The sequence below is a fragment of the Heptranchias perlo genome, chromosome 5 (assembly GCF_035084215.1).
Source record: "Heptranchias perlo isolate sHepPer1 chromosome 5, sHepPer1.hap1, whole genome shotgun sequence".
Lineage (NCBI taxonomy): Eukaryota > Metazoa > Chordata > Chondrichthyes > Hexanchiformes > Hexanchidae > Heptranchias > Heptranchias perlo.
In genome coordinates, this window is record NC_090329.1 from 124,974,692 (window position 1) to 124,998,398 (window position 23,707).

Consider the following 23,707-nt stretch of genomic DNA (forward strand, 5'->3'; position numbering starts at 1 on the left):
GTGTGCAGTTTTGGTCTCCTTGTCTGAGGAAGGATGTCCTTGCCGTGGAGGGAGTGCAACAAAGGTTTACCAGACTGATTCCTGGGATGGCAGGACTGCGTATGAGGAGAGATTGGGTCGACTAGGCCAATATTCACTCGAGTCTAGAAGAATGAGAGGTGATCTCATCGAAACATATCAAATTCTAACAGGATTAGACAGACGAGATGCAGAGAGGATGTTCCCGATGGCTGGGGAGTCCAGAACTAGGGGACACAGTCTCAGGATATGGGGTATGCCATTTAGAACTGAGATGAGGAGAAATTTCTTCACTCAGAGGGTGGTGAACCTGTGGAATTCTCTACCACAGAAGGCAGTGGAGGCCAATCATTCGATGTATTCAAGAAGGAGATAGATAAATTTCTTAATGCTAAAAGGATCAAGGGATATGGGGAAAAAGTGGGAACAGGGTACTGAGTTAGACGATCAGCCATGATCATTTTGAATGACGGAGCAGGCCCGAAGGGCCGAATGGCCTACTCTTGCTCCTATTTTCTATGTTTCTATGTTTTTATTACAGCCTTGGTCCAAACATGGACAAAAGAGCTGAGTTGCAGAGGTGAGTTGAGAGTGACTGCCTTGACATTTGACTGAGTGCGGCATCAAAGAGCCCTCGTAAAATTGAAATCGATGGGAATCAGCGGGAAAACTCTCCAGTGGTTGGAGTCATACCTTGCACAAAGGAAGATGGTAGTGGTTGTCGGATGCTAATCATCTCAGATCCAGTACATCGCTACAGGGGATCCTCAAGGTAGTGTCCTAGGCCCAACCATCTTCAGCTGCTTCATCAATGATCTTCCTCCATCATAAGATCAGAAATGGGGATGTTCGCTGATGATTTCACATTAGTCAGTTTCATTCCCAACCCCTCAGATAAGGAAGCAGTCCGTGCCCATAAGCAGCAACATAAGGCTTGAGATGATAAGTGGCAAGTAACATTCGCGCCAGACAAGTGCCAGGCAATGACCATCTCCAACAAGTGAGGGACTAATCACCTCCCCTTGACAATCAACGACATTACCATTCCCCACCGTCAACATCCTGGGGGTTACTGTTGACCAGAAACTTAACTGGACCAGCCACATATATACTGTGGCTACGAGAGCAGGTCAGAGGCTGGGTATTTTGCGGCGAGCGACTCACCTCCTAACTCCCCAATGTCTTTCCACCATCTACAAGGTACAAGTCAGGAGTGTGATGGAAAACTCTCCACTTGCCTGGATGAGTGCAGCTCCAACAACACTCAAGAAGCTCAACACCATCCAGGACAAAGCAGCCCGCTTGATTGACACCCCTTCGACCACCCTAAACATTCACTCCCTCCACTACCTGCGCACTGAGGCTGCAGTGTGTACCATCCACAGGATGCACTGCAGCAACTCGCCAAGGCTTCTTCGACAGCACCTCCCAAACCCACGACCTCTACCACCTCGAAGGACAAGAGCAGCAGATGCATGGGAACACCACCAACTGCACGTTCCCCTCCAAGTCACACACCATCCCGACTTGGAAATATATCGCCGTTCCTTCATTGTCACTGGGTCAAAATCCTGGAACTCCCTTCCTAACAGCACTGTGGGGGAACCTTCACCACACAGACTGCAACGGTTCAAGAAGGCGGCTCACCACCACCTTCTCAAGCGCAATTAGGGATGGGCAAAAAATGCCGGCCTTGCCAGCGACGCCCACATCCCATGAATGCATTAAAAAAACACCTTCTGCTTTCACTAATATCTTTGCTCCTCCTTTCGACCCACTGGTGGAATGTGGAAACCTATTACACTGAGATCGGTTTGGATGAGCTTGTTATATTCTGTGGTTGAATGTGCTGGGACATTAATAGCACCTCATCACACGCAAGTACAACTGAATGAAGGGGCTTGCTGGGCCATGTCAGAGCATATTAAGAGTGAGCCATGTTGTTTGAACTACAGTCTCATGTAGGACTGACCAGGTTGGGATGACTAGCACTCTGGACATGAACTTTTGAAGAGGAAGTGCAGTTGGAAGAAGTTGAGTTGGAGGCTCCTGGAGTGAGGTATCACAGAAGGTGTAAGCTCACTATGTGCAGATGTGCACTCACCAGGGTTCACAGGTAAGACAGGCTTATATTTCTCTGCAGTTCACTGCCTCAGAAAGCCTCACTGCTTCCTGGAGACTACTGGGGAGATATGTCAACTACTGGTTGAAGACCTGGAGCCCACTTCCACCATCTTTTCCACTCAAAGCAACCACCGTCTTGAATTTCTTTGTAACTGGACATTCCAGACACCATTATTCATATTTTTCCATATTATTCTGGCAGCAACTCATGATTACATTAAGATTCCGACTGATGCTCTCCTCTGATGGGCTGCACACTTCATTTATTCCCAATGGAACCAGGGAACGAGACAGCAGCACAGCTGAGCCCAATCCTGTCCTCTCCTCACACCCACACACGTACATTTTTCAGCAGGGATCAGTGGATAGTCGCCAGTAACAGGAACCCTGCTGCTCTTTTCCCATTTCCCAGACTCGGGATATTAGACTGACTGTTGTGTCACTACAGCCACCTGACTGAGATCAGATGACTGAGCACAGACTGGAGATTAAACCTCAGTCCTTGCTGGTCTTTATGGTTCTGTTCCACACTGCAGGCCAACTTATCAACTGAGAAAACAATAGATTTCCAGAGACCCATTTTTAAACATGGCGGCCTACAAATTCGATTGGGCCCAAAAACAGGCAAACAGGGGACGTGTCACGAGTCTGTTCATGTGGTTGAAGGGACCTGGTTAAATTGGTGCTTCCAGCTCAGTGTAATAAGTCAGGCGCTAGATAAATGCAGGTTCTTTCTTTCTTTCTTTCTGTTGACTGGGGAGTTTTTTAGCCTTACCCTGTGTGAGCTGGAAACATTTTTAAAAATGGGAGCTGCCCCGGGTGTTCAGACTTGCCTGGATCCGGCACTCAGAGAGTTAATGATTTCTAAATCCATCACAAGGTTGGATCAAAGCAACATTTCCATAATATATCACCTGCTTTTCTCTCCAGCGTCTAATGTTCCTGCCTGCAGATAGTTGCATTCAAAATCATCTTTATAAAACAGTATAAAAAGATATGAACTCGCTGCTCAAACACCAGATCCACCTGAAGGGCCTGAGAGTCAATCAGTGCGTTCAACAGTGATCAGAATGGACACCAAGATGCTGAGACTCTGCTTAACTCTGTCTGTCCTACTCGGGCTTCAAATTCCAGCAACAGGAGCAGATCAAGAGGTGGCTGATTTCTGCCAGCAGGTTATCTGTCACCATCCCACACAAATAATTCAACTCAATGTAAGTAAAGTTTAACATCTACCGTTTGCTGGCACATTTCTACCAGTACATTTTTCTCTCTTCAATAAGAAACAATAAAACATCGGACAGGATGAAGGATAGATAGTTTTATATTGGGAGAACCAGTAAGTTGCATAAATAGGAGAAGGAAATTGTCAAGGAATGGACAGAAAAAGTGAATGGGCAAAACTATCGTAGATGGAGTTCAATGTGGGGAAGTGTGAGGTTGTTCACTTTGGATCTGAGAAAGACAAATGAGAATATTTACTTAATGGTGAGAGTCCAGGAGCTGTGGAGGAGCAAAGAAATTTAAAAGCTCGTGTACAGGTAAAAATGAAATCAAAAGGGCTAAAGGAATGTTGGTCTTCATCTCAAGAGGGTTTGAATTCAAAAGTGAGGATGATGCTTCAGCTGTCCAGAGTCTTGGTCAAACCCCATCTGGAATATTGTGTTCAGTTTTGGGCACCGAACCTCAGGAAGGATCTATTGGCCCTGAAGGGTTGAATTATGAGGACAGGTTTTATAAACGTGCCTTATATTCCCTTGAGTTTAGAATGTTGAGTGGTGATCTATTCGAGGATTTTCAAATGATCAAGTGCTGCGATAGGGTAGATACAGAGAAACTATTTCCTCTGATTGGGGAATCCTGAACAAGGGGGAATAATCTTAAAATTAGATCCAGGCCATTTTGCTGTGAAATCAGGAAGGATTTTTTCACACAAAGTGCAGTGGAAATCTGGAATTCTCTCCCGCAAAGTGCTGTCGATGCTGGGACAATTTAAATTGACTGAGACTGATCGATTTTTGTTCGGTGATGGTATCAAGGGATATGGAGCAAAGGTGGGTAAATGGAGTTGAGGTACAGATCAGCCAAGATCAAATTGAATGGCAGGACAGGCTTGAGGAGCTGAATGGCCCACTCCTGTTCCTATATTCCTGCTCTCATTGTTTACTTGACAGAAACCTCAGAGAAACGGCATAAATCGCAGTTTACACAATTTCTCCAGATAGACACTGATCACCAAATTTACAGAGGTGGAAGTGTCAGGGGAAGAGATGTCAGTGTGGGGACTGGAATGTTCTCCACAATTCAGATGGTCCCAGTCAGCATCAAGTACTCCTGGACCGGCTGTAACACAGACAGCTGCAGAGTAAAGTCTCAACTGGAACCTCAGCCCAAAGTTCACAAGAGCAACCACTCCTCCACCAGTTGGACACTTCCATTTCCCACAACACTTGATCCTTTCCCCACTCTGAGTCAGATTATCAATGAGTGGATAGTTCGAGCCATTCTATCTTCTGGATCCGCCCCCTCTAGGAACTGGGTCTAAACTCCACAAACTCCTTTCACATTGGATCCTTACAGCTGACAGAGAGAGGAGACCTTCATCCTGTCAGCCTGAGCTGGGTTCAAACCCATTCCCTTGAGATGAAAGGATCGTTTGCTGTCCACTTTACAACTGAGCTCACTCGTCTCAGGCAAGTCAAAGTTTCAACACTGTTCCCCAGTGGTTGATACTCAGATATTGAAACATGTCTGTTAAAAGATAATGTGGTAAAAGACTCAGGGGGAAACTCCGCACCTGGAGACATGGGGCAGGATTTTAAATGGGAAAATGGGTGGGTTGGGGTCGGAGGGGGGATTGAAAATTGGAACAATTTCAGACCGGAACGGTTTTCACCGGGGTGCGGGGGTGACGAGGGGCGGGCAACCAACCCCCTCTCAGGAGGCTGGCTGGACACGAAAACCTTTCAAGGAGGCTGTGGGATTTCAACCTGTGTGAGCCGGGATTCCCAGGCGTTCTCCTTCATGCCGCTTGAGAGGCACTGCTTGTGGGCCCAGAGGAGCAGAACTACCTGCACGACTACCTGCAGCGACCTCCCCCCAATGATCGCAAGACCCCCACAATGATTACGACCCCCGTGATGACCCCTCATCCCGACCGCAGCCCTCCGTGACTGACCCCACCCCAGTGACTGACAAACAATCACCCCCCCATGACCCCCGATCCCCCCCGATGACTGACGCCCGATGATTGACCCCCCAATGACTGACCCCCTGTGACTGACCCCCCCAATTACTGATCCCCACATGACCCCCGATCTCCCCACCGATAACTGACTGCCCACCCGAAGACTGACCTCTGATGACTGACCCCCCCGATGACTGACGACCCCCCCAGCTGACCCTCATGCCTGCCGATACCCTCATGCCCACCCATGCCCCCAAACCCCTAATGCCACCATGCACCCTGATGCCCCCATGCCCATCGATGCCCCCATGCCCATCAATGATTCCATGTCCCCACATGCCCCCCATCACCTGCCCCCCCCATCCATACAATCTATGACTTACCTGAACACTTATCTGATGAGGTCCTCTTCTTTGCTCTGCTCCCGTCCCACTGAGACCAGCCTGTCAATCAGTCGGGCCAGTCGGGCAGCAAAAAAAAATTAAAGGCGTCCGTCCTTATGTCAAAATCGAAATCACTCCAGGGAAAACCCATACTTCTGGATTTCCCATCCTCAATTCGACCCCCCCCGCCCCCTTCCCGTCTTTGGGCTAAAATCCTGGCCGTGGTCATGAGCACCCATTCAGTGTGAAAAGCTTTTAATAATGTTCTCGATGTTTATTGAAAACCTAATTGGAAGGACGAAGGCCCATAGTGCAGGACAGCACCAAGGGTGAAAGAGTGAGAGAGAAAGGAAAGTGAATCAGGAAGTGTTGATGCCAGGAGTCCCATCAAAAGCTCTTAACTCTCCTTAAAGCCCAGTCCATCCAGAACATGAATACTGCTGCCACACCTGGGCCCCTGGGATAGTCCTCTCAACATAGATGTGTTTCAGTAACTGTACAGTTGTGCCATGTGGTAATATCTTTCCTCTTGTTACCTTAGGATTATGAAGAGATGGAATTTCCAACCCTCCAGTGGGTTGAAACAGATGTTAGTGGGACGGATATGAAGACTGCATTAAAGACCGGCCTGGAAAAACTTTTGAAATATTCAAATTTATCGAATGCTGCAGGTACTTACGATGTTCCTTCAATGTAACAGCACAGAATGCAAAGCAAGGCTTCGCTGTTTGACCTGTTTATTTGAAACTCCTGTATAGAGAGATACATTGGCCCCAGAATTCCATGTTTGGCATTCCAGGTGGTTGAGCTGGGATTCTGCACCCTGGAGCCCTCCAACTCTCACCCCTGCTAGAGCTTGGAGGGGTCAATGGGAGGGTTCCTCATTTGTTGGGGACCATTGGGCAGATGTACCAATTGAGGTGCTTCATTGGTGCCCATCTAGCCCTGTGTGACCAGAATCTGGGCAGCCGCCCCACATGGAGGGGTGGGATGCCAAGCCCTTGTGCTCAACCCCAGTCATGGCTTCAATCAGGCCCCAATTGTGGGGGGGCCACCCATGGTGTAATTCTTTTCAAAAGGTGGGAAGTGGTGTTCCACAAGGATCGGTGCTGGGACCACTGTTGTTCACCATTTACATAAATGATTTGGATTGGGGAAGTGGATGTACAATTTCAAAATTTGGGGACGACATCAAATTGGGGGGCATGGTTAATACCAAAGAGGAGTGCGAAAAAATACAGGAAGACATTAATAAAGTTGCAGAATGGGCATGTAATTAGCAAATGAATATAGATAAGTGTGAGGAATTACATTTTGGTAGGAAGACGAAGGGAGCTACATACTGCTTGGAGAATAAGATTCTAAATGGGGTAGAGGAGGAGAGGAATCTGGGGGTACAGATACGCAAGTCACTAAAATTGTCGACGCAGCTTAATACGGTTACAAAAAAAGCAAACCAAACACCGGGGTTCATTTCCAGAGTGATAGAACTGAAAAGCAGAGAAGTTATGTTAAATTCGTATAGAACCTTAGTTAGACCACACTTGAAGTACTGTGAACAGTTCTGGTCTCCATTTTATAAAAAGGATAGCGAGGGACTGAAGAAGGTGCAGAAAAGATTTACTAGGATGATACCAGATCTGAGATGTCAAGAAAGATTGAGCAGTCATGGTCTCTTTTCTCTCGGAAAGAGAAGACTGAGGGGTGACCAGATAGAGATCTTTATGATGATGAAAGGGTTAGGGTGGACCGTGAGAAGGTGTTTCGTCTTGCGAGAGAGACCAGAACCAGAGGCCATAAATATAAGATAGTTACTAATAAATCCAATAGGGAATTCAGGAGAAACCTCTTTACCCAGAGAGTGGTTGGAATGTGGAACTCGCTACCACAAGGAGTAGTTGAGGTGACAAGCATCGATGCATTTAAGGGGAAGCGAGATAAACACATGAGGGAGGAAGAAATAGAAGGATTTGCTGATAGCATTAGATGAAGTGGGGAGGGAGGAGGCTCGTGTGGATCATAAACACCTGCATGGACCTGTTGGGCCGACGAGCCTGTCCTTGTGCTGTACATTCTATGTATTTCTATGTATAAAGAAATTGTTGTGTTTGGGAGTGCTGGCCCCTTTTTTATTGTTAGTTCTCGGGCATCTGGGTAAGGCTGGTATTTCTTGCCCATCCCCAGTTTCATTAAACTGTGTGGCTTTCTACGCAAATTCAAAGGGCAGTTAAGAGTCAACCACATTGGTGTGGGACTGGAGTCACAGATATCTGAGACAGGGGAAGGACAGCAGATTTCTTTCCCTAAAGGATATTAGCAAACCAGTTGGATTTTTACAACAATTCATGGTCACTTCATCTAATTCCAGCTTTTTTATTTCCAAATTTTAAACAATGAATTCAAATTCTCAAACTTCAATAGTGGGATATGAGATCACGTCCTCCCGATTATTAGCCCAAGGCTCTGGATCACTAGTCTACTAACAGCCCCACTACACCACCGTATCCTTCCCAGGAATGGACTCCTCTGGTGGAGCCCACAACATGGACCTTGTGGAGGCCGATACATCTCATCTCTCTCAATGCACAGGATACCACTGAACCACCATGTCCTGTTTGAGACTCGGTGGGAATTCTTGGCTCAGGGAGTCCACAGCAACTTTCCACCTGCCATGTTGAAGCCACTGGAAGCACATCTCGTAGGAGCAGTAGAATAGGTAAGGTGACATTTAAGAAAGGCAGTATAGGCTCACATCTGGGTGATAATTAGTTTGTCTAAGACAGTAAAATGCTAAATCTTTTTGAAATCTTTGTGTGCAGTGTGTTCCTGTAGTAGCTGGTGACCCTGCAATGTCAGGTGACATGAAGATCAATGTTGGTGTTTGGGCAGATGTAGTTTGTTGGAGGGTGGAAGGACTGGGATTGTTGGTCATGACTGTTAATGCAGGATTTGTTCAGCTGAAACACACTTCAATGAGCTGCTGCTCAATGACTCTGGCTATGAGCTGGTGTTGGAGCCCTCCCTCTTCCTCACTATCCTCAATGTCAACAGTATCGTCTCACTCATCTCACTCAATGTCCTCGTTCAACGCTGGCTCTGGGACCTGGAGTCTATAATACAGGAAGAAATGACTCCATATTTGGAGATTCATAATTTAATCAGGGCCAGTCAGCACAGGTTTCTAAATGGCAGGTCAAACCTGACCAACCGTCTTTGAAGTAATAACAGAGAAGACGGATGAAGGAAATGCAGTGGATGTGGTTGATATGGATTTTAAAATGCATTTGATAAGGTACCATGTGAGTATCTTCACCCTGCCCCGTCCTGTAACTCCTGACTCACCATGAGCAATGCCACAGGTGATCTGCTGGTAGAATGCTATAACAGTGTTTTTCTTTGTCTGCAGAAACAATTGTTCCTGTCTCTGCTCCTTGGGGGATAAAAGGATCATTGATGAACGGCAAAATACAACGGGAATTCCAGGTCTATCTTTATTTACCATTTTCGGTCCACAGTCCACCTGAACCAAAAGATCCAACAGTTCAAACAACGACTTTTCCTCCTTTTAATTTTTACTTCAGGTCAGTTCAGTTGATGGTTTGTTGTGACTGATATTTCTTTACATTTCCTGTCTTGCCAACATCACTCAACCTGTAGTAAGACTGTGATTAACGGGCTGGTCCAGTCAGGTGGGGACGTTGGCCAACATTGATCATGTAATGAGGTTGTTCATGTCTCACATCCTTCAGTTCCTTCTTCTGAGGACACGGCCGGACCTCCACACTCACATTACTCAGGTTCATCTGGAGCACTGGACATGGCGGACCCACAATTCCTCGGGACACGATCCCAGGATGTGAAATCCATACCTTGTAACTAAAGTAGTTGGGCTTTTCTCTGCTGGATTGTCCCATTAGTATTAGACTCCTCTATTGTAACAATAATGGGGCCGGCTCCTGTATTTCAGATATTCTCACACGCACCACATTCTGTATTTTTGGGAAACACTTTCACTTTCTCTGATCAGTTCCGCACCCAAAATCTAACATCATTTCATTGAGATTTTAGATGTTCTATTCTACTGTAATTATTTTAAATGTCCCTTTATCTGCTCTCTTCTGATCAGAGTCATGAATTACACGGTTCCAGTGTTACCGCCCACCCTCCAGTGCCCTGTGGTGGGGATATTTTCCATATATGTGTCTGGGCGATGAACGTCAGTGTGATTTACTGATCAGAGAGAGCATCAGAGCTGGGCCCAGTCATTTCCTCACTCCACATTCACCAACTCACACTGTCAATGAGGGTCACTACACACCATGAACCCCAATGTAGACAGCGTCCTCCTCTCTGTCAGCACACCTTTCGATAGGAGCTGTGGTGTTATTTTATCGTCAGTGGAGATTCCACGATCGGCCATTCCCTCTGAGGAGTGGAGATCGGAGGGAGTGGGTTTAGGAGGTAAAGGGCCCTCAGGGCTTGATTTTTCTGTCCATTTTAAATTATTGACAGAAAATCTGGAGCTTTGGGCCTGTGATATCCTAACGAGTGCTCCCTGTGAGCACCGATTCACTCCAATACCTCCCAATCAGGGCATTGGCCCTTATAGAAAAAGATCAATGAAAGTGGCAGTGTTTATTCTAAAACTACAGAATGTGATGCATGAGGAGTTTTGTGAGATAGAAATGAAGACTGGGTATAAATTATTATAAGGATTCGCAGTATTTGGTAGAGTTGTGTGATTATAATTAATACAACAATTACAACAGCTCTTTCAGAGCTGCTCGCTGCCGTTGAAGTTGCATTTTAGGCGGCTGCAGAATGACCCCACTCAGTGATCATGTGCTGGTTGGCCTCCAGTGAAGGGAGACTTTATTTCGAGGACAGATCTCCCAGTAATAAAGAGAATTGCCAGAGCACCATGGTTGGAGATGACACAGTGCATCAATGCAATCCGACCTGTGGTCACAACCTGGGAGTAAGTGAGGAAGAAAATCTTTGGTTTCTGTGAATGTAAGTGTGTGAACTGGTGACATCACTTTCAAAGGTTGTCTTTCCAAGCTTCTTTATTGCTCATCACTTGGTGCAGCATCACAGAGGGGCAATGCAGGGCACTTTGCCAACTGCCGATCTCTGTAAATGCCCAGACAAGCTCATTAACTTCTGTTTCTCTGGGCCATGTTACCATATCACAGTGCTGCCTATGTTGGCAATTAATCGATTAAGTATAAAGCACCAGGGATATGTCAGCCCAAGGGTCTCATAGCTCCATGTTCACACACTCACATCAGGTGGCTGTTGTCCTGGTAACTTTAGTAGAACACATCTTCCAGTAATAATTGAACAGGCGCTGGTCATTCAGCCCCTCAAGCCTGTTCTGCCATTCAATTAGATCATGCCTGATCTGTACCTCAACTCCATTTTCCCACCTTTCTTCAATATTGTTCCCCAAACCAACAAAAACCCATCAATCTCAGTTTTGAAAGTTTCAATTGGCCCAGAATCCACTGCCATTTGGGACGAGAGTGCCAGATTTCCACTATATTTTGTGTGAAAAAGTGCTTCCTGATTTCACTCCTAAATAACCGAGCTCTAATTTTAAAATGATGTCCTCTAGTTCTGGATTCCCCCACCAGAGGAAATTGTTTCCCTGTATCCAACTTAGTGAATTCTTTGACCATTTTACCCACCTGATGGAGATGACAGGTTCCCATCCCTGAAGGACATTGGTGAGCTCCGTGGGCAAGAAATTGGGCCGTCCAGCGCCCGTTGTTTCGGCGCTACGCGGCCTCTCGAAGTGCCAAAATGGCGTCTTGGCTGCGCACGCGCGTTTCTAGCGTGACGTGCGTCGGGCGCTATCTTGGCAAAGGTAGTAGCGCATGTGCGAATACTGAATGCCGGCTGCATGTAAAGTAAGGAGAAAATGGGCAATCAATGTGCAACGTTAATTTAAAGTGATAGACACCATTTTGGGACTTAACGCTCAACTCAACGCAAGGTCTTAACCGCGACCATCTGAACATATCTTAGAGTGCCTGGAGGACCCCCCCATCAGTGCTATTGAAAGGGACCTTGGACGGTTTACAGGTTAATTGCTGGATTATTGCTTCTAGTTGCTGATGCATTTGTAACTGTTTTTGGAGGTTTCCTACACTTGAATACTAGGACTAGGGGACATAGCCTAACATTTAGAGCCAGGAAGAGCAGGAGTGAAGTTAGGAAACGCTTCTACACGCAAAGTGTGGGAGAAGTTTGGAGCGCTCTTCTACAATCTGCTGATCTGAGTTTGTACCAGGCCTGCGAGAGTGCATGCAAAAAGGTTCTCTGCTGATGCACTTGGTGCAAGATGTGGACAGAAGGAGGGACATCCTATATCCTCAGGCGGGGCAAAAGGCCCTCCAGACATATTCTCAAAGGTCAGTGGGAGGCAGCTGGGGACGAAATCAATGCCAGGTGGATAGCACCACGAATATAGATGCAGTGCAGGAAGAAGTTCATGCAGTTGATGCGAGCTCAATTGTGAATTTTAAATCTGAGATTGATAGATTTCTGTGAACCAAGGGTACTATGGGATTTGGGGCTAAGGCGGGTATATGGAGTTAGGTCACAGGTCCACCATGATAGCATTGAAAGGCGGTACAGGCTTGAGGGCCTAAATGTCACTGCCACTTGCTGCCTCCTGTTATGTGCCACCTTCTCCTGCAAGAAAGAGGGACGTGTGTCTGGGTGATATGCCAGTCATGGTTGAATAGCTGTCGGTGCATTAGGGTTAGGGTTAGGGTGTGAGTGGCTTGTGAGTTGTGGGTAGGCGGCTTGCAACAGTGGTAATGTGTAAGGATGAGAGGAAGCATCTGATTGGAAGAGTTGAGTACTGATTGAAAGAGTTTGTTGGTATGTGGGTGATGGGGGGTGTAGTGAGTGGAGCAGTGGATGTGGCTTGTGGTGCAGTTGGTCAGAGAGGCCACTTGACAGCTGAACTCACTCACTTTCACCACTCATGTCAAAGCATTGAACTTCTTCCTGCACTGCATCCATGTTCGTGGTGCTATGCGCCTGGCATTGACTTCGTCCACCACTGCCTCCCACTGCCGTTTGAGCATTTGTCCAGAGGGGCTCTTGCCCTCCTGCGGATATAGGATGTCCCTCCTTCTGTCCACCTCTTGCACCAAGGCCTCTAGTGCATCAGCAGAGAACCTTGGTCACACACTCTCACAGGCCTGGTATAAACTCAGGTCGGCAGATTGGTGAGGTCTGGTGTGCAGATTGGAGGATGTGGGATTTAGTAGTACGTACCATTTATTCAATGTTTTAACATAACTCATCAGTTTGTAAACATAAGGATGGGACCTGCATCTGTGCTTTACGTGTGCGATATCCGATCTCCGTTCAGACTCCGTGCAGAGAGCAGACTGTTATTCTCAGCAAATAACAAGGATCAGCTTCCTTCAAGAGATTTTCAGAGACATCCTCCATTAGACATTCAGGCTCCCCCTGCTGGTGGAAAGTGCACATTTCCTTGAATCCTCATATCAGGCCTGGTTTTTAACGCTGCTGTCAGGTCAGTACTCAGGCCTGACGAATGTCTCGTCCTGCCTGCGCAGGAATCACCGGGCGCGGGTTAGTCGTGGATCGCACTACTCAGACCCAATTATTGGCCTTGTCCAATTTAACCCCCGTTATGTCTTAACAAAAATCGGGAAACTTTCATGGTCATTTTTTCCCCTGTGCCTTGTACCAGATTTACTACATTCAGTTCCACAATTTGCCAAACTGGGATTTGAACTCATTACAGCAAGGACTACTAGTCTAGTACTATAACCACACCATCACACCCTCTCAGCATCTATTTCTTGTTTTCATGGATCCTTCTCGTGTCGGCTTGGAGGAGAAGGCTGCAAATAACAGAGGGCAGAAGTTGCAGACAGGAGGGAGGTCACCAAAGCTGTGACCCTTAAGTCCTTCTGAGGGAAGGGTCATCAGGTTTATGAGGGTGGGGGAATAAAGGGACTGAGGGAGGGGGATTTCAGAGGCCTCCCAATGGTGAGCATCCTTTGATTTTCATTACTTGGGGGTATTTCTGTGTCCCTGTGTACCAAGTCCAGAGGGAGTGATGAGACCATCTCCCTTTCAATATCTTTTGAAATAAACATATAAAGTATCTTTATTCTTATCTGTTTTGCAGGACTTTCCAGCATGACAACCAAGAGTATGGCAGCCGTGTCAGGGAATTCATGAAGGACTTGAACCAAGACAATCGTTCCTTTTACAGGAAGTTCTTTTACATCGGATGGTATAACACACGTGGGCTAATGCAAATTTTTTTTTTGAAGAAATGAAACAGAGCTTCTTTCTGAAAGGTTCTGTTACCTTTACAGACATCAAACAGTGAGATGTGCTTAACTCTATTTTTAACTTTAATTTGAGCGTTCCATGAAGTACACACTGGATTTAACCATGTGCGTGTGTCAGTATTGGGATTTTGATAGACTCCCCCCAATGCCCCACACGAGTTCTCCCACCCACACTGCTGCATTGTGAGGTGGAGCTTCTTTATTCAGAATTATTCAGCTCCGTTAATTCCAACAGTGAGGTTTGCTTTGTCATTTTCTGTTTCGTATTTTACATTCACTGTTCACATTATTTGGTTTTGTCCGATGAGTCTAACCAATGGCTCTTTCCAGGTGCCCAGTTCAATGTATCACCACTTGTCATCCTGTGACAGATAGTCCCTGGTTTTCACCGGGGGATGGACCTCCTTGACATTCCCCAAATATGTTGGGGAGCCACCTGATCGTCCACCCACACGTTAACCAGACATTTAGCTCCGACCCTGGCAGATCTGACTGCCCCCGATAGAGGAGTCCTGGCTGCTGTTGTTCCTTTTAATATTGTTTATAATTTGGTGCCCTCTTCAATTCCAAGTTATTTGTCAAACTCCCAGATTCATTGCTGACCGACCACCTCCGAGGGGCAGCTTTGGTCATCAACCAGCTGTGTAAGTGCAGAGAAATCACACTGAAGGACAAAGGAGAATCAATCAGCCAGTAACAGAAACCACCCCCCCACCACATATTGAACCATTTCCCATGAGAAAAAGCAGGACAATAGCAATCAGGCCAATTATTGCCCCATCAGCCTATTCCCAATCATCAGCAAAGTGATGGAAGGAGTGGTCCATTAACCACCTGCTCAGTTTGGGTGCTGCCAGGACCACTCAGTTCCAGACCTTACTGCACCCATGGTCCAAGCATGGACACAAGCTGAATTTGCGAGGTGAGGTGTGAGTAACTGCCATTAACTTCAAGACAGCATTTGATGAGTGTGGCACCAAGGAGCCCTAGTAAACCTGAGGATAGTCGACATTAGGGGAAAACTCTCCAGTGGCTGGAGTCATACCTGGCACAAAGGAAAACAGTTGTGTTGCTGGAGGCAAATCATCTCAGTCTCAGGAAAATGCTGCAGGAGTTCTTCAGGGCAGCATCCTCGGTCCAACTATCTTCAGGTGCTTCATTCATGAACTTCCCTCCATCATAAGGTCAGAAGTGAGGCTGTTCACTGATGATTGCACAATGTCCAGTTCCATTCACAATTCCTCAGATAATGAAGCAGTCCAATCCGCATGCAGCAAGACTTGGACAACGTCCAGGCTTGGGCTGATAAGTGGCAAGTAACATTCGGGCCACACCAGTACTGGGCAATGGCCATCTCTAGCAAGGGAGAGACTAACCACCGCCCCTTGAGATTCAATAGGATTACCATCACTGAGTCCCCCACCATCCACATCCTGGGGGGTCACCATGATCAGAAACTCAAGTGAATCAGTCCCATCAATGCTGTGGCTCCTAGAGCAGGTCAGAGGCTGGGTGTTCTGCAGCGAGCACCTCATCTCTTGACTCCCATAGCTTTTCTTTCATCGTTGCTGGGTCAAAACATTTGACTGGATGAGTGCAGCTCCAACAACACTCAAGAAGCTCGACACCATCCAAGATAACGCAGCCCGCTTGATTGGAACCCCATCCACAACCCTAAACATTTACTCCCTTCACCACCGGCTCACTGTAGCTGCAATGTGTACTATCCACAGGATGCACTGCAGCAACTCGCCAAGGCTTCTTCGACAGCACCTCCCAAACCCACGACCTCTACCACCTAGAAGGACAAGAGCAGCAGGTATATGGGAGCAACACCACCTGCACGTTCCCCTTCAAGTCACACACCATTCCGACTTAGAAATATATCGCCGTTCCTTCATCGTCGCTGGGTCAAAATCCTGGAACTCCCTTCCTAACAGCACTGTGGGAGAACCTTCACCACACAGATGCAGCGGCTCAAGAAGGCGGCTCACCACCACCTTCTCAAGGGCAATTAGGAATGGGCAATAAATGCCGGCCTCGCCAGCGACGCCCACATCCCATGAACGAATAATAAAAAAAATAAGGTCAGAAGTGGGGCTGTTCACTGATGAATGCAGTGTTCAACTCCACTCATAGTTCCTCAGATAATGAAGCAGTCCATGTCCGCATGTAGCAAGACTTGGATAACATCCAAGCTTGAGCTGAAAAGTGGCAAGTAACATTCGGGCCACACAAGTACCAGGCAATGGCCATCTCTAGCAAGAGGGAATCTAACCACCTCTCCTTGAGATTCAATAGGATAACCAGCTCTGTGACCCCCACAATCCACATCCTGGAGGTCACCATGACCGGAAACTCAAGTGAACCAGTCACATAAATGGCGTGGTTCCTAGGACAGGTCAGAGGCTGGGTGTTCTGCGGTGAGTGGCTCATCTTTTGACTCCCATAGCATTTCCTTCATCATTACGAGATAAAAATCCATCACCCTCTCACGGCAACGAGGGATGGGTAATATAGAATCACAGAATCATAGAAAATTTACGGCACAGAAGGAGGCCATTCGGCCCATCGTGTCCACGCCGGTTGAGAAACGAGCCACCCAGCCTAATCCCACTTTCCCGCATTTGGTCCGTAGCCCTGCAGGTCACGGCTCTTCAGGTGCACATCCAGGTATTTTTTTAATGAGTTGAGGGTTTCTGCCTCTACCACCCTCTCAGGCAGTGAGTTCCAGACCCCCACCACCCTCTGGGTGAAAACATTTTTCCTCAGCTCCCCTCTAATCCTTCTACCAATCACTTTAAATCTATGCCCCCTGGTTATTGACCCCTCCGCTAAGGGAAATAGATCCTTCCTATCCACTCTATCTAGGCCTCTCATAATTTAGTACACCTCAATCAAATCACCCTTCAGCCTCCTCTGCTCCAAGGAAAACAACCCCAGCCGATCCAATCTGTCATCACAGCTAAAATTCTCCAGTCCTGGCAACATCCTCATATATCTCCTCTGCACCCTCCCTAGTGCAATCACATCCTTCCTGTAATGAGGTGACCAGAACTGCGTGCAGTACTCAAGCTGTGGCCTAACTAGTGTTTCATACAGTTCCAGCATAACAGCCCTGCTTTTATATTCTATGCCTCGGCTAATAAAGGAGAGCATTCCATATGCCTTCTTAACCACCTTATCCACCTGTTCTGCTACCTTCAGGGATCTGTGGATATGCACTCCAAAGTCCCTCACTTCCTCTATACCTCTCAGTATCCTCCCATTTATTGTTTATTCCCTTGCCTTGTTTGCTCTCCCCAAATGCATCACCTCACACTTCTCTGGATTGAATTCCATTTGCCACTTTTCTGCCCATCTGACCAGTCCATTGATATCTTCCTGCAGTCTACAGCTTTCCTCCTCATTATCAACCACATGGCCTATCTTTGTGTCATCCTCAAATGTCCTAATCATGCCCCCTACGTTTAAGTCCAAATTATTAATGTATACCACAAAAAGCAAAGGACCCAGTACTGAGCCCTGCGGCACTCCACTGGAAACAGCCTTCCAGTCGCAAAAACACCCGTCGACCATTACCTTTTGCTTCCTGCCACTGAGCCAATTTTGGATCCAATTTGCCACTTTCCCTTGGATCCCATGGGCCTTTACTTTTCTGACCAAGCTACCATGTGGGACCTTGTCAAAAGTCTTGCTAAAATCCATGTAGACTACATCAATTGTGCTACCCTCATCGATCCTCCTTGTCACCGCCTTGAAAAATTCAATCATGTTAGTCAGACACGACCTCCCCTTAACAAATCTGTGCTGACTGTCCTTGATTAACCCATGCCTTTCTAAGTGACAGTTTATCCTGTCCCTCAGAATTGATTCCATTAATTTGCCCGCCACCGAGGTTAGGCTGAATGGCTTGTAATTACTCGGTCTATCCTTCATTCCCTTTTTAAACAACAGCATATGCTGGCAATGCCAGCGACACCCACATCCTGAGAAAGAATAATAATAAAAATAGAAATCTAGGAATTTTGAAAAAGAACCATTAAGCCACAAAGATATTTGTTTGATGTCTCCACACTGCACATACACAGGGCTAAATCCAGTTGTACCTCGGTGGTGGGCCCTGCTTTGGGCAACAGGGATTAATCACTACAGTAATTTCTCTTTTCTATAATTTTGCTTTAAATGAATCATGCACAGACTGAGATTGAGATGGATCTGGTGGCAGATATAGTTCCAGGATGTTCTATCTTCACACAGCGATGGATTATGTTTCTGTTTATCCCAGTCATGCTGATCAGAACATTTAAAGGTGATGTGAAAAGAGCCAATAGAAAATGGAAAGTGTTTCAGAGCACAGAGTATTGAAGTTGTTCCATGTGGAATCATGGAGTGGTCAGATGTGGGACCGTACCTGGGGTCTCTCACTCTGTGAGTTGCTGACCACAGGCAGAGACCAGGTGCTTCCACAGATCAAGCTGTCACCAGGCCCCTCTCACACTCCTTTTTCTGCCCAGCACAAGTATGTCTTTCCTGGGGCAGATTGTCCACTCAGCCTCAAATATTCAGCAACCAAACAACATAATTCATTCAGTTAAATGGTTTAAACAACATGATGTGCATTTTATCTGCACGAGTTAGTTCAACACTGAAAATAATTAATTACTTCCGAAAGAACATTTGAACTGTAAAAACGCAGTGTGTTTAATATTTGTAAATTGTTGAGGCTTTGAACGCGAAATCTTGAAGAATTTCCTTCTTTGTTTAAATTGTTCTGTCTCCTGTACTCTAATGGGAATAGACTGTATAACAGACAGTGTCGACTGGACGCTGTGAACTGTAGGAAGAGCAATACATTCACTGGAGAAACCTGCTAATGGGGACCCCCAGTGTGAGGAGTAAAATATTCCCTTTTCCAACCATTCCTAATGTGCAAACACTGGACATTGTGTTAATGATGAGAAGAAAGGGAGTTTCTGAATCCAGTTTGACCGTACTCAGATCAGCACAAATCCAGAGACTGAAGATGGTATAAATTTCAGATTCAGATCTCCTCACACCTATACTGGGTGCTCACACTTGGAATATACACGGACTGAATCTGTGATTGAGAAAATGATCGATTCAGATATTGCTCCTGTTAACAGGCGGCCCATTCACAGGCTTCTCTTGTGGTGTAAATAATCCATTGTCTTCCAGCCTTTGTTTGTCTTTTGTTTTTCAAACTGCTGGGAATGTATTCTCACTGTGAAATAAAGAGGGTGATGCATCACAACACTTGGTCTCATGTTAGATTCTTACTCAGAAATAAAACTGGTCACTGTTACATAGTAAGTAACATAATCGGCAGGAGAAGACCTTTGGTCCATCTAGCCCTGCTATCCACATTATGTTGGGGATTGGAGAAAAGTTCTGAATCTCACGGCTGGGAAGCAAATGTCAGTCACAGATTAATGAGATATTTGGATCTCCAGGGTGATTCCAACACGCTGATATTTGAGTTTCTGGACACTTTCAAACCACTTTAAAATTAATGAACTGGTAAAATACTGAAGTCAGGTTTGGGTCACAATTGGCCAAACAATAGATCATGAGGTGCTGTCTGAGTGTATTAATCAGCTCAAGGTCTCCTCATTAACAGCAGAACCTGCTGGAGAATAAACTTGATCGAAGTGTTTGCTCTTGTGAATAAGGCCTCCATTACTTCTCTGCAGCCAAGAGCGAGAGTCCCGAAGGCTGTGTTGCCTACCCGGTGCCAGGGTTAAGGACATCTCCTCAGGGCTGGAGAGAAACTTGGAGTGGGAGGGGGAGGATTCAGTTGTCGTGGTCCACCTCGGTACCAACAACATAGGTAGGACTAAGAAAGAGGTTCTGCTGAGGAATTTTGAGCAGCTCGGGACGAAATTAAAATGCAGATCCACAAAGGTGATAATATCGGATTATTACCTGAGCCACGAGAAAATTGGCACAGTGTAAATCAGATCAGAGAGATGAATGCGTGGCTCAAAGATTGGTGTAGGAGAAGTGGGTTTTGACTCATGAGGCACTGGCACCAGTATTGGGGAAAGAGGGAGCTGTTCTGTTGGGACGGGCTTCACCTGAACCATATTGGGACCAGTGTTCTGGCAAACCGAATAACTAGGGAGGTAGAGAAGGCTTTAAACTAAATAGAGGGGGGGGGAGGGCTCAGGTGGGGCGAAATTTAGGTTGATAAAGAGAAAAGACAAGGAAGTAGTACAGGAAAGTGATGGGGGTAATGATAAACAGAGTGTGTCAGGAAGGGACAGAGTGTACAAACATAAGAGTGCAGTCGCAAATGGGGCCGGGGAAAGAAAGAATGGCAAAAAGACAAAATGAAAGGTTCTTTATCTGAATGCGCGCAGCATTCGTAATAAGATAGATGAATTGACGGCACAAATAGGAACAAATAGGTATGATCTCGTGGCCATTACAGAGACGTGGCTGCAAGGTGACCAAGGTTGGGAGCTAAATATTCAGTATTATTTAACATTTCGGAAGCATAGGAAAAAAGGTAAAGGTGGTGGGGTAGCTCTGTTAATAAAGGATGAAATTGGTCTCATAGTGAGAAATGATCTTGGCTCAGATGATCAAGATGTCGAAACAATTTGGGTGGAGGCAAGAAATAGCAAGGGAAAGAAATCACTGGTGGGAGTAGTATATAGGCCCCCTAACAGTAGCTACACTGTAGGGCAAAATATTAATCAGGAAATAAGAGGGGCTTGTAAAAAAGGTAATGCAATAATCATGGGCGATTTTAAATTTCACATAGACTGGACAAATCAAATTGGCAAGAATAGCCCTGAGGAGGAGTTCATAGAGTGTATTAGGGACTGTTTCTTAGACCAATATGTCAGGAAACCAACCAGGGAACAGGCCATTTTGGATCTGGTAATGGGTAACGAAACACGATTAATTGATGATCTCAAAGTCAAAGATCCCTTGGGAAGCAGTGATCATAACATGATAGAGTTTCACATCCAGTTTGAGAGCGAGAATCTTGGGTCTGAAACTACTGTATTAAACTTAAATGAGGACAATTATAAAGGAATGTGGACGGAATTGGCTAAAGTGGACTGGGTAAACAGATTAGACGGTATGATGGTGGATAAGCAGTGGCAAACATTTAAAAAGATATTTTATGACTCGCAACAAAAATATATCCCTGTGAGGAGGAAAGACTCCACAAAAATGGTGAACTAAGGGAGTAAAGGATGGCATCAGGTTAAAAGAAAAAGTATACAACATGGCAAAGATTACTGGTAAGCCCGAAGATTGGGAAAACTTTAAAAACCAGCAAAGGATGACTAAAAAAATAATAAAGAGGGAGAAAATAAGTTATGAGAGTAAACTAGCAAGAAATATAAAAACTGACAGTAAAAGCTTCTACAAGTATATAAAATGGAAGAGGGTAGCTAAAGTAAACATTGGTCCCTTAGAGGATGAGACTGGGGAAATAATAATGGAAAACAAGGAAATGGCAGAGGAATTGAACAGATATTTTTTATCTGTCTTCACAGAAGAAGACACTAATAATGTACCAATAATTGTAGAAAATCAAGGGCAAAGGGGAGGGAGGAACTAAAAACAATCACTGTCACTAGAGAAAAAGTACTAGGTAAACTAATGGGTCTCAAGGCTGACAAGTCCCCTGGACCTGATGGTTTGCATCCGAGGGTCTTAAAGGAAGTGGCTACAGAGATAGTGGATGCATTGGTTGTAATCTTCAAGAATTCACTAGATTCTGGAATGGTCCCAGCGGATTGGAAAACCGCCAACGTAACACCCCTATTCAAGAAGGGAGTGAGACAGAAAGCAGGTAACTGTAGACCAGTTAGCCTAACATCTGTCATTGGGAAAATGCTAGAATCCATTATTAAGGAAGTAGTAGCAGGACATTTGGAGACTCATAATACAATCAAGGAGAGTCAACATGGTTTTATGAAGGGGAAATCGTGTCTGACAAATTTAATAGAGTTCTTTGAGGAAGTAACGGGCAGGGTGGATAAAGGGGAACCAATGGATGCAGTATATTTGGATTTCCAAAAGGCATTCGATAAGGTGCCACCTAAAAGATTACTGCACAAGATAAGAGCTCATGGTGTTGGGGTAATATACTGGCATGGATAGAGGATTGGCTAACTAACAGAAAACAAAGAGTTGGGATAAAAGGGTCATTTTCAAAATGGCAATCTGTAACTAGTGGGGTGCTGCAGGGCTCAGTGCTGGGGCCTCAACTATTTACAATATATATCAATGACTTGGATGAAGGAACAGAGTGTATTGTAGCCAAATTTGCTGATGATACAAAGATAGGATGAAAAGCAACTTGCAAGGAGGACACACTGGCCGCTAAATTGAGCCATGGAGCGCCCGTTGTTTTGGCGCTACACGGCCTCTCTGACATCCAAGATGGCGTCTTGGATATGCACGCACGTTTACAGCGTGACGTGCGCCAGATGCTATCTTGGTATAGGAGTTGGCGCAGGCCAAGATAACGAATGCTGGAATCATGTAAAGTAGGGAGAAAATAGCTTCAATCAGTGTGAAACTGTCGAAACGTAACACTATACCAATGCACTAACACACTCAGACCAGTGTCACAAAGGGAAAAGTTTTACTTTAATTGACTTGGAAACAAGGGAAGCTGTATTCTGAACAATGGTCAGAACAAACTCTTCACTGAACAAAGGAAACAGTTCACATTTATACAGTTTAATTAGTAATGCCCACCTGTCATAGAATATGGGCGTACATGTACATTCTTTATTGGTTCAGGTAGTTGGTCAACCAAGTAGTGAGCCTGCCCCCTCTGGACGTCCATAGCTCATTCCTATATTGGCACGTAGGCCTCGTAGGCCTGAGCACACTTATCCTCCCTACGTTCCTGAGCTGGTTATCAGTAGGACTGAAGTCAGTCTCAAGGCCACATGGCCTCTCAAGAAACTGTATTCTCATTATATTTTATAGTCAGCAATACCTTATCTGCTAGGGGGGGCCAGACGGTACGAAGCACCTGCTCAGCCAACTCAATTATCAACATACCAAGGCTTAAACGTAATTACACAATTGTGTCTTTCTGTGTGTGTGTGCTGTAGCTACCCCATTATGTGAGTCAAAGAGTTAACATGGTCAAATATCCATCATGCATTTCTTCTTTACTATGGTCAAGTAACTGTTCATGCATTTCTACACAACGCTAATTTAAAGTGATAGACACCATTTTGGGACTTAACGCTCAACTCAACGTACAGTCTTAACCCCGACCATCTGAACATGTCTTAGAGTGCCGGGAGAACCCCCCACCGGTGATATTTAAAGGGACCATGCAGGATTTACAGGTTAGTGGCTGGATTATTGCTTCTGGCTGCTGAGACATTTGTAAATGTTTTTGGAGAGGTGCTCCAATTGAATACTAAGATGCGGGGACATAGCCTAACATTTAGAGCTAGGACGTGCAGGAGTGAAGTGAGAAAATGCTTCTATATGCGAAGGTTAGGAGACGGTTGGAATGCTCTTCTGCAGATGGCAGTTGATGCTAGCTCACTTGTGAAAGTAAAATCTGAGATGGATAGATTTCAGTGAACCAAGGGTATTAAGGGATATGGGGCTAAGGCGGTTATATG

At 45.7% G+C, this 23,707-nt stretch overlaps 1 protein-coding gene across 1 annotated transcript; it reads left to right on the top strand.

Moving 5' to 3' along the window:
* Positions 1 to 3,173: 3,173 nt before the first annotated feature.
* On the top strand, positions 3,174 to 14,131 carry LOC137321526 (uncharacterized). The gene is made up of 4 exons (XM_067983923.1): positions 3,174 to 3,356; positions 6,254 to 6,383; positions 9,119 to 9,293; positions 13,895 to 14,131. The coding sequence occupies exons 1-4, from the start codon at positions 3,213 to 3,215 to the stop codon at positions 14,046 to 14,048; spliced, it is 603 nt and encodes a 200-aa protein (XP_067840024.1). The 5' UTR covers positions 3,174 to 3,212; the 3' UTR covers positions 14,049 to 14,131.
* Positions 14,132 to 23,707: the final 9,576 nt, after the last annotated feature.

Excerpts from the sequence above, each read along its gene's own strand:
- LOC137321526 (XM_067983923.1), top strand. The coding sequence starts at position 3,213 with ATGGACACCAAGATGCTGAGACTCTGCTTAACTCTGTCTGTCCTACTC. Across the intron at positions 3,357-6,253 it reads CACAAATAATTCAACTCAAT|GATTATGAAGAGATGGAATT; the intron begins GTAAGTAAAGTT and ends TTGTTACCTTAG. Across the intron at positions 9,294-13,894 it reads CCTTTTAATTTTTACTTCAG|GACTTTCCAGCATGACAACC; the intron begins GTCAGTTCAGTT and ends TCTGTTTTGCAG.